We start from the raw sequence: 12,023 nt of genomic DNA on the forward strand, positions 1-12,023 counted from the left end.
ACTGCTCAGTTTCCCTGGTCCTGGGTTTGCCACTGAGCAGGAGTGCTCTAGTGATAGGAGTCAGGAAATATAGGCCTGATATAACAAAAAGTTTTTCCCCATTCTCTGTCTATGGGAAAATGCGCTGATAAATTTGGGCCTATAATCCTAGTGAGGCTTAACAAGTGCAGTGTTCTGTTGTGATGTGTTTTCTATTATTATTAGCATTAGAAAATTACTTATACAAACTTTAAATAGCAATCTTCCGTTGTAGAAGTTCCCTTTCTGTTTTATTCGAGTAAAGATGCGAAATATACCATTCAGAAGAAACACAACTGTCATCCTTAGTCATCTTTTACCGAAACTCCCAATGTCCCCAACGATTAAACTTCTTTGCTTCAACCTAGAATAAACATTTGCAGATTTAAAAGGTGCTTTATTTAGACTTTTGTAAATATGATCACATCATCTGTATTTTCTTGTAATATTTCAGCCGAACTGGTATGTTTTCTAGATTTAAATCCCTTAAAAACTGGGCAAATCGGTATATATTGAAAACACTTTTTCTTCTTAATCCAGTTCATTCCAAATGGGAAGTCATAGGTTTTATGTTCGAGAGACTGTTCACTGTCCGCATGCGCGCCTTCTTTCCACTGTATCAGTCCACGTTCTTCTTGAGTTCCTGTAAATGACAGTCGGAAAGTAATTATATGAACGGTTAGATTATGAATGGTAATATTATGAATGGTAGTGATACGAATGGTGATATGGTTGGTGCAGATTTTACAAAACCAGTTTGAAACCAGAACGTCTTCTATAGCATTATAACCTGACGTAGCAAGCCTTGAAGGCCCGCTACGAAGCTACGGAGGACTATAAGGCTATTAGAACATTCCGCAACTAGAGGGCAGAATGTTCTAACGAATAAAACAATGGCCTCACGGAGCCGCAGTGAGGCCTTTGTTCACGGCAACAACAGTGAAGTACAACATTAGAATTTTGGAGCTCAGGGCTTTTACCAGCCATTAGAAGACCGGAGCGCTCCATTGTTTTCAATGGAGCTCCCAACATTCCAATGTTCTAATAGTTCTTTCAATGACAACAGAAAAGCTAATAATTACTTTCCTGTTCTACGTCACCTAAAAGACATAGCTGTCTTGTTTAAAAATGCCTCATCACAAATCTATTACATCCTTTGGCACTTATAATAAGATAGACGTTTGTACCAGAGTAATCCATACACCAAACTCTAAATAACTCTTGGAAAAGTGGACAGGGATACCTCTAAAGCTAGAATGAAGATTGTCATAATTACAGAGCTCTATATGAGAGCACGACATGATTCTTGCAAAAAGCATCAAGTTAGTAAATTATCCTCTTGGCTTGGAGCGTCAGTGCCTGAAGAATAAGTTCCCAGATCACAGCGATAGTAGTAAATCTACACTCACAAATTCACACCTACATGGAAGTGTAGATTTATTTTCTTGTATTCAGAGAGTACCAGGAATCGACATAGAAAACTGTGTATTCCTTAGATTCTGCAGCCAAATCCAGCTGTCTGGCAATATCCATAGCAGAAAACTCTGCACAATGAGACAAGGTGGCAAATTTACAAGGGCACTGTGCCACCAAAGTGTAGCTTTTTTCGATGCTCGGGTTGCGCAGTGCCCTGATCCATATTTAGAATGTGGTGCTAAGCCACTTTGCGTGGCTTAACGCCGCATTGTAAATATCATACCCATTCACGCAGTTTTCTGCATCAAAGGGGCGTGCAATGGGTGTTGCTGTGAGTGTTCCACCGCAACACCCATTGCTTTTTTACGCTGCCCCAGATTTACAAGGATTTGTAAATCTGAGGCAGTGCCAAAGCAGTTGTTAGATTGGTGCAACGAGGAGAAATACTTTTCTTTCTCCTCGTTTTTTGATTTTTCTCTGTGCGCTGCATTCTGCAGCACACATAGAAAAAGCATATTGCCTTTAATGATTGTTTATGTGCAGGAAGGTGTCCCTTTCTGCACATAAACAATCGCCCCTGCAGCGCATGCACCCTTGCACAATGGCACATGGGTGTCTGCTTTGGTGCTAGGCAGCTTTTTTAGCCCCGGCGCAAGGGAATACTCAGGGGTGTGCCATATTCTTGTGAATAAGTCACTTGCCTGCGTTTTTAAAATGACACAGAGTGGCGCTGCTAAATTGCTTGCAGCTCAGTGGTGTAATTCCTTTGTAAATAGGCCCATACTAATCCTTGTGCAAACACACGTTTTTTTCTTCATGTCCAGCTCTTGGTTGGAATAAAAATCCTACTGTTACCAGGGTGGAAAGGAGAATGACTGGAGCTTGTGAATGCCTACAAACATACGTGTTTGAAAGCGTTCACAAACTTTTAAGTCTAATCGTGCCCCGGAACACCTATTTTCCCTCTCCTTGAGTGGGATTTACAGGTGAGAGAACTCCGTGATATGGAGTAGACCTCTTCACACATAAATGGGCTTATACTATACCCATCATAAAACTCTTTGCAAAATCCTGGCAGGGAGAAGCAGATGGGCGAGAAAGCAAAGGGGGGGACAAAAGTAAGCGCACCTTGGAGGGGGGCAGGCACAGGCACAGGCACAGGCACACAGGAAACCGTGAACAAAATTGCATACAGGGGAAAAGTAGTACACCAGGGAAACAGCTGAAAAATATATGCACTCTCATGGAATTCCTAACGAAAAGGAAAATAGTAGTGCTTGAAAAGGAAGTAATGTAAGTATAGAAGCCAGCCAACCAAAAGAAAAATAGATGGCAAAAAGACACAAGACTGACAAACTGGGACATGAATAAAAAGCTGGCGAATCAGAGTGACAGAAGGTCCAACAAATGGTAAGCAATGGGCGGCTAAGTCCATTTATGTTCTTGGTATGCCCACAATATGTCTTTGCCAACGAGACAGCAGTACTGTCTGATAGGCTCGACTTTCAAAGGAACCAATGGAAATTAATGTGTATTTTCCAGAAAGGGAATAGTAGGGCATTTAATAGGTCTTGACATTAGGCAGGAAATAAGTCACCATGTCCTAGGTAAGTTAAACTCCCATTCGCCAAGGTCCATGCAAAGGCATCTGGAACTTGGGCCCACATTCAAAGGTCAGAGGTAACATGTAGTCTGACAAAAAATTGGAGGATACCCAGTCCTCCAAGTTCTCTGTTCCCACCTCATTTAGAGGTTGGAAAAGCGCTGCGTTTCTGAGGTCGGTGATGCAGTAGAAAACACTCTTGGGGCTCACACCCTCTGCGATTCAGCAGCAGCGATGATATTTGAAGGCCTACCTCAATTAGACTGAGCCTTCCAACACCATATCCATTGGTTTTATCCTACCTGGAGCCACCATGAACAGGATGGCGGACTCCGTAGGAAAAAAATGATGAATGTTTAATATGACCACGATTTTTTTTTTTTTGTTCTCCAAAAGGAAATCCTCACATTAAGGGGCCGATTTCGATCTCGTTTGGTTAGCCCTCCGGACGAATCGGATCTAGAAGGTTTTCCGAACGACTCGCGCTCCAGGAAACTGACCGAACGAGTACGATGCATCTGTATGCTGACGGACTCGGTTCGCTTGGACTCCCATTGAATTCAATGGGAGCCTGTGTACCGCACTCGAACACAGGCTTGCAGGTGGTTTGGGAAAAGCGTGCACCCTGTGGTGGGCACCGCTTGGTGCCTGCAATACTGCATGCATAGAAAGCGGGGATCCATTTGTACCCGCACGTGACCGATTCGGTGGGTGCAGGGGGGCCTGCCACGGCACCCAAAGTCCAAGTCCCACAGCCGTTTTGTCCCGGCGAAACCGAGTCGGTATGGCTGTCAGACTCGTACACCATACTTGCTTGTTCAGAAGCCGGCCCCATTGAGCTGCACGATTTGTCTCTGAACGACTCGGACTGACTGATTCGGATTCGGAACTGATTCAGTCAGCGGGGAAGGCTTATTCGCATCGTACTTGGTATTTTGGATAGGGAGATGATTGGGTCAGAAAAAGAGGATCAGTTGCGGATTTGCTTTAAGCTAATCCAGTTTGGACCTCTTCCGAGCAAGATCGTAATCGGCCCCTAAGGGTTTGCCTTTGAAAAACATAAAAAATGCCAACCTGCCCCCTTTGTCGCCACGGTACCAGCAGACCTATCAGCATTGTGCAATTTAGCTGAACGGGCTCCTACTGTGTCCTCCAAAGCACTTTTTACAAAAAGGTCGACTAAATGTGACAGGCGGCTGAAGTTTTGCTTCTGAGGCACTAGCATTTTGGCTGCTGGCTCTCCAGACCCTAAGCAGGCCCCTTAGTCTACTATATGACACCCATGAAGTGATATTTTAATATAAAGAGGAGGCACTCATTTGTACAATAAGTCACTTTGTGGTGGGTACAGTGACATGTTTGCAGAGTGGGAAGGGGTAATAGTTATATTGATCAGGTTGGGACTGGTGAGGTCCGCTTTCTGTGACATGCAGTTTAGGGAGACTAGAGACATGACTGTTGTACATATTTTTATTCCTTGTCTGCTGTTTTTATTACTCTTTGTAAAGTGCAAATTACAGCAGTGAAATTCTCTGTCGAAAGAGCCAGATTTGTTACATTAAAACCATTGCACCAAGTGCTCAGAGGCATCATGCTGGTAAGGGACTGACGGTCCAAGGCTCTCTAACATTTTACACATAATTCCATGGCATTTTTACTGATTTGCAATTTCCCCTTGTAGCTTTTCAGATTCAACAGTCCCCAAGCTGATCAGCTTCCATACCGAACTCCATCATCTCAGAACACAATAATCCATGCGACTGAATGTGCCCCTTCTTTATCCCACCCATATTCCATCACACACTCCAGCGTGTGCTGTGGCAAACTGCTGTATGGAACTCTGAATAACCAGGTGTTTGTAAGTTTACCAGAATATCTCAAATAATGTATCATAAATTAACATTTTGTTTCTTGAATTAAACGCATATGAAATAGACTATACATTCCTTCTCACTTTGGCTTTACTTCTTGGGTGGGGAAATGCATAAAAGAGGGTCTAGCTAGTTACTAGCATAGACTGTCAGAAGAAAGTGAAAGTTTCTACTTGTAGTAACCGTTAGTGTGTCGAGCTCAGAAAGTGTATTTGCTCGGTTCTTTGCAAGCTTTTCCACCATCCAAGACGGTCCTGGGAGCCTTCATCATCGGTTCCTGGTTTCCTGAAATAGTCTGTACTTGACCATACTTAAACCTGAAACTGATGCAATAAGTGGGGGTCCTGTGGTAGGAGTCAGCATTCTAAGGGCGCACTGTCAGCTACCACTGCTTTTCCAGGGTAATCATTGTTGTTGCACTGCAACTGGACAGAAATGTTACTCCATTCGAGCCCCTTATTCTCCAATGCCAGCATCGTAGAGGAATTAAGGTGGTAGTAGTTGGGAACTCCGAGACAACATGACACTGTAAACAACACTCAATAAACTGGATATCCGGTCAGTGCTATACCTTCAGAGAAGAATATGAATTTTATAACAGGAAAGTAGAATATGGTAGTTAAAAATATGACACAGACATATGTATAGACAGTGCTCGCACCTACTTAGGCTAAGATGTGACCCCGAACATATTTACTGTGTTTCCGCACCAAATGCTACAAAAGCAAATAACATGGGAGCCACTGTCATTGTTGAAACGTGTCAACCTGTTGAAGTGATTCACAACTGTGACCTGAATCGGGGGATTTTACTTCGGCTGTGTAAACAGTCCCAGTCAATGAGGCAGATGTGCAAAACAGCTAGATACAATCTAACTAGTTCTTTGTGCCTTCTGTCATGGTATCTACAGCTCTAGGTGCAAAGCTGAACACAATTGGGCCATGTTTTTGTGCTTCTATATAGCATAACCCGAGCCCCAGGGTTTTAGAGGACTTTACATGTGCACCACCATATTGCACATTTAAATATTTTTAGGCACGGGGAGATTAAGTGATTGTCCCAGATTCACAGGATGTTGAAGCAAGGCTCGGATTTGAACCTAGTTCCCCCATTCCAGAGTCGTCAGCATAGCTATAAGGCCACATCCCATTCACATCTCTTCCTCCTGCTTTCTACAGCGAGTCATCTGTTGGCATGTGAGGATGGGGGAAGCCTTTGGTAAAGGACTTCTGGCGAATGCACCATGTAAATGTATTTGAGCTTGTAAAGCGCACTGCTACCCGTAGGTTTCCTGGCGCTGTATAACGCTAGGGAACCCGTCCTGGCTTTCCCTGTGGGATGGTCCCTGCTGGGAGTCCCCAAGGTGGAGCCAGGCATCCCCGGCGTTGATGGGGCCGTTGTGGAGATTAGGCAAGCTAATGCCCAGAGTTGCCGAGTGGGACCCCTGATTAGAGTAGGCACCGAAGCGATAATTATCGAGTCCGCTGACCCAGGTCCACGACCCTGCCGCGTCGGGAATTGAACCCTGGTCCTGGGCCGACTTCTGCTCCCAGGTCTGCCGCCTCTAACCAGTGAGCCACACTACTCCACACACCATCTCTGATGCTGGTGAAGCGATGGAAGGAGTCATAGCTGCTGTTTAAATTGTGTCTTCTTACCTTGAACAGGCAACACAGCTACTAACTGGCAAGCTGCCTACTTTTGCACAATGAGAAGTCATGGCTATATGCTGAACAACCACCGCTCCCCAACAAGACAATGTGGATCACTGACGATCAGGTGCACAGCTCAACTACGTACCCACATTTTCGGCTATAATGCCCTCAAAAAGAAGGCGGTCCAGCTGGAAGTGGGAGGCTAGAATGCAGTTATAAAAAAGTAACCTGGAAAAAAGTATTCTAAAGAGTGAGTACCACTGTCCAGGAATGTTAGCTGGATGTTTCCGACTCTGGGCTGACAGAATTGCCTGCGGACACTGATGAGCAACACTCATCTGCACCTCCTGTGCTGCTGCCTCAAACTGAATGATGAACTCCGGCGCCTCCTTCGCCCGATCTGTATTGCCAATGGAGCAAAAACCTGCAGTGAAGCTTCAGCCTTATGCTTTTCCAAATGAAAGATAATAATTTTAGCAAGAATGGGGAAATTCAGGCACCTGATCAGGGTTGCCCTAAAGGACATACAGGAACGCAGTCCTGCTCCTGAAACTGATACGACAAATCCTGCTGAAGCAAGCAGGCCGGTCCCTGATAGGCACGGAGGAGTGTCGCCCTTTCAACTAGAACCATCAAGTTCATGTATTTTTAAATTTTATAATAAGGGGTTTTTGATGAAAAATGAATTGAAAATAACACTGGGGACTGCACAATGTGTTTAAGGGCATACAGGCGACTACAAAGCCTGGACATGGATGGGAGGGGAGGGTGCAGGGGGCAGGATGGAGAAACTGTTGAGTACAAATATGACCTTTTTTTTTCCCAAACAGATTTTATTTGCCAAAATATCACATATAAAGCAGACCTCTGAACCCCAGAGACACCTGTCGCATACAAAATACAAAAATTGAATTTGACCATTTTTCATAAAAATGAGGAGAAAATGGAAGGCAATAAAAATAAAATCAACCCTTAAAACAACAACCCCACCCCCCCACACACTGCCATCTATTCCAGAGCAACATATCTCTCACACCACAGCCATTGTACAATATAAGACCTCATCAGCCAGGAACCCTTATCCTGCCCAAGGGCCATGAATGAATCACAGATAAAAACAACACGGAAAGAAGAAAAAGATACAGCCGGGATAGAGAGGTCACCCTGGATCTCAACTCTGATCTCCCTGGGGCGGCTCATGTTCCAGGGCCCGATAATCAGCTCAGCACCTCCATATCTTGTAGTGCTTCCGGGGACATCCCCTGGCCTCAAACACTGGGATTTACAGGCCCATACAAAAGTCTATACCATTTTTGTAAGCGGAAAGCGAGGGAGCGACCGCTGCCTTCTAGGCCCTATCTATGTCTCTCTTCCCCAGGGTAAAGCCCAGGAGCAAAATATGACGCTTGTAGATATTGCCCCCAATCCCTTCCATCACATGCAGGAGGACTAGCTCTGGCGAATTGGGGAGCTCCCACCCCAGCACTTCAGAGAGACAGACCAGCACCCCTCTCCAAAACCTTGCCAATGCTGTACAGTGCCAGATAGTATGCAAGAGGGTTCCATCCTCATGATGGCAGCTGAGACACACCGGTGAGGCCATAAACCCGCCCTCCAGAGCCTAACCCTAGTATAATAAACTCTATGGAGGTACTTGAATTGAATGAGCTGTAAACTCGTTGCGATGGCTGCCCCTGGCTGAGATACCAGCGCCTCTGTCCAGTCTTCCTCTTCCATCTGATCCACATCGCCCACCCAGTCCTCCCTTAAGCGCTGCAGTGAAGGGGAACAATGTGTAACCAGCGACTGGTAAATTTTGGAGATCTTATGGTCATGAAGGTTCCCCATAAATACCTTGGCTTCTACTAGGCTGAACTCCGGCAGGGACCCCAAGCCCTCCAGGCTGGGAGAGAGAGCATGCCTGAACTGTAAGTATTTGAAGAATTGGGTTTTCGGCATCTGAAAGTCTTTCTGGATGTCTTGAAAACATTTTAAAATCGGACCCCGCATAACGTCACCCAAGGTAGAAATCCCAATATTATCCCAGTCACGGAACCCCTGTAAGGACGCCAATTGTGGAAAGTGACGGTTATGCCAAAGTGGGGTCTGCCGAGTCAGTTTGTTCCACCAACCCATCCACCGAAGTGCCTGTCTCTAGATTTGGAAGACAATCCGCGTGGCAGACGGTAACGAGCGTCTCAGCGGGGGGAGTAAAGAATCGTATGTAGAGTATGATCCCTTATACACCGTCGCCCGACGGCATATGCCGGGTTTGTCCTGTCCCCATACCACCACTCATTTAAGACGAGCAGGAGCAATGCCATATAATAAGACCAGATATCCGAGGTTGCCAATCCCCCCAATATGTAGATTGAAAACAGGTCCGTAATGCCACCCTAGCTCCCCCTCCATCCCAAAGGAACTGACCCAGGGCCGCACTCACTTGGCGAAACCACTGCGGGGGGATCGGAAAGGGATGATTCTGCAGTTGATACAACAGGCGCAGGAGCGGGACCATTTTAAAAATGGCTGACCGGCCATAAATAGATAAGGGCATGTGAGATCAAGTCTTAATGTCCTCACGCACGCGGTCCCATACAGGTGCAAGATTACGATCCCACGCCGTGGCAGGAGAGTCGGACAGATATACCCCCAAATGCTTCAGTCCCCCATGGACCACCTGCACTGATGAAACCCAAGAACAGACCACACCCCGTCTCCCAGGACCCACAGGGTGGACTTCTGAAAGTTCATATATAATCCCAAGGTGTCTCCGAAAATCTGCATTATTCGCTGCAGCCGAGGGCCTGTCCTATCTAAGTTGGTGAGAAAGAATAACACATCATCGGCTTACAGAGCTATGTGATCGGACAATCCATGTGCCCACTCGAAGCCGGAGACCTGAGCATCCATCCAAACCCAAGCAGCAAGGGGCTCCATGGCAAAGGCAAATAAATAAGGGGATAACGGACACCTCTGCCTGTTACCCAGCCCAATGGGAAATTTAGAGGAAACAACGGCTGCTACCCGCACCAACGCAGTTAGGTCCGTGTACCGCATGGTTAAATATGACAAAAATCGGGGTCCAAAGTTCAATTTTTGCAAAAAGCGAATAAATAAACCCAGCTCAAAGAGTCAAAGGACCTATCCATGTCTGCCAACAAAAGCCCTGCCCGCACCCCCATTCCCTGAATCTTAGCAACCGCAACATGAGCCCGTTGAATATTGTGGCGGGTCGCCCGTTGGGGCATGAACCCGGCCTGATTCGGATGTACAATCGAAGCTATATGGGGCAGAAGGCGATGGGGCAAGGCCTTGGCCAATATCTTGGCCTCGATGTACAGGAGGGTGATGGGACAATACGAGGCGTGGTGCTCGGGTGGTCTACAGGGCTTGTGAAAGACTACGACCTCCGCGTGTCTCCAATCCTTGGGTAGTCTCCCCCGGTACCCTGCCTCCTCGACAACCCTGCGATAGTAGGGCCCCAATTGCAGAAAATATATATTTTTAAATTTACTCTGGAAGCCATTCGGGGCAGGGGCCCTACCCGGGGTTCAGGTTCCCTAAGGCCACCCCCAATTCCTCCTCAGTGAGTGGGCATTCCAACTCCTCTCATACTTCATCTGAGAGCGATTTAGGCTGGAGGTCGTCCAAGAAACGACTGATGACTTCCACTGACAGGCATTCCGTAGACATAGCCTTAGCAACAACTTACTCGATTTATCGCCCCACTGGTAGATCCTGCTACGGGTAGCCATGCCTGACGAGCCTCATCCAGGAGAATATGAGAGCATTCCTGCTGCGCTAGCAGCAGTTGGCGTCGGGCTTGTCTCCCTCCCTCCTCCCCACTACGTGCCTCCAGCTCAAGGATAGCGGCCTCCGCCCGTACCAGAGCCTCTCTTCGCGATTTACGGGATGCTACACAGAAAGAAATATCCACCCCATGAATCGTGGGCTTCATTGCTTTCCATAGGGTAGCTGCTCCCTGAACCGAGCCTATGTTGATCGTCAAGTACTGATCTATGGCCTCCTCCAACTGTTCCCTGTAATCCTCCTTTTGGAGATTTCAGGTCGAGAGATGCCACCGGAAGGGCCCACAGGCCAGTATAGTGAGGGCCACCGGTGAATGATCTGATAGCCCCCCTAGGAAGAATATCAGCTGCCACCACTCTACAGTCAAATGCCCTTGGAACAAATAAATAGCCAAGGTGGGAGAAGGAGTCAAGAACCGCAGAAAAATCGATGTATCCCTGCATTGTACCATGCAGCCTATGCCAGGGGTCAACCCAATTGAAACTTGTCACTAAGGAATATAATTTGGTAGGATGTCGGACCTCAAGCTGACCCCTCGACTTCCATCGATCCCTGGCCATATCCAGCACATCATTCCAGTCGCCACCAACAACCGCCAAGCCCTTGGGTATATCTGCCCATATGGTCATAATTTTCTCCACTAATCCCCAGGACAGAGGCTGGGGGTATAAACGCTCCCTAGGACCTAGGACTAGGACCCAACGTACCCTGCACAAACATGTATCTGCCCTTTATATCCCCCCACGACTTGACATGTGTGTACGCAACTCTACGATGTATTAGAATAGCGATCCCCCGGGACCCCCTAACAAACCCTGAGTGAAAGACATGGGCAAATCCAAAGCGCTGGAAACACAACACCTTAGTCCCCCATAAGATGAGTCTCCTGCAACATCAACACATCTGCATTGGCGCGCTTGGCCAATTTCAGGATAGCCCCTTGTTCGATCTTATCGAGCACCCCTCTAGCATTCCAGCTGAGGACCCGAAGGAGCCCAGAGGCCTCCCGTGTACTATCCGCCATGCCTATCCTGCGCGGGCCCCATGTAACTCAATGACATGTACAATGAAACTCCACAGAGACTGATGAGCTCCGGAACTCGAATGGGCAGTGCAATAACACAACAAAACCCCCAAACCTCAACCCAACTGACGACCCCCACCCTGTACCTCAAGAACCGTGAAGTACCCTTCGTGACAGGCAGAGCAGGCTGACCCCAACAGGAGGTCCCACCCCTCACCCGCCAATGGATCCCCAGTTCGCAGCCCATTGTCAGCTGGCCCTCTCTCCGTATGCAAGTCCCCACAGAGAGACCGGCCTTCGTATGTGCCTATTGGGTCAATGCGAACAGTGGAAGTTTGAAGAAATTACACAGTCTCACTGCGCTCAGTCTGCCGAAATATGTTGTCTTGAGGTCGACCCCTCACATGCCGAAGCACCCACCAACTGGGACCGACGACTAGACTTTGAACGCCTGCCACCTCTACCCCTCAGCCTAATTTGATTCTGGGCAGGCCCCCTTGATGAGGAGTCGGACTTCCTCCCTGGTTGCGTATGAGGACGCAGCCGCACCATTTCGTCAGTCCATAAGAACACCCCCTCTGGTGTACGAGACTGGTACACCACACACAGCCGCGCCGGATAAA

The 12,023-nt window shown here is 47.3% G+C and overlaps 1 protein-coding gene across 3 annotated transcripts in view; it reads right to left on the reverse strand.

Moving 5' to 3' along the window:
* Positions 1–394: 394 nt before the first annotated feature.
* The window catches only part of SLC23A1 (solute carrier family 23 member 1), a 447,395-nt gene continuing 435,766 nt past the window's right edge, over positions 395–12,023 (reverse strand). For all 3 annotated transcript variants that reach the window (XM_078653352.1, XM_078653351.1, XM_078653350.1), the window contains one exon: positions 395–661. In XM_078653352.1, coding sequence (XP_078509478.1) covers positions 420–661 — 242 coding nt within the window. In that variant the 3' untranslated portion in view covers positions 395–419. The remainder of the gene's footprint in view (positions 662–12,023) is intronic.

The sequence above is a fragment of the Lissotriton helveticus genome, chromosome 7, assembly GCF_964261635.1.
Source record: "Lissotriton helveticus chromosome 7, aLisHel1.1, whole genome shotgun sequence".
Taxonomy (NCBI): domain Eukaryota; kingdom Metazoa; phylum Chordata; class Amphibia; order Caudata; family Salamandridae; genus Lissotriton; species Lissotriton helveticus.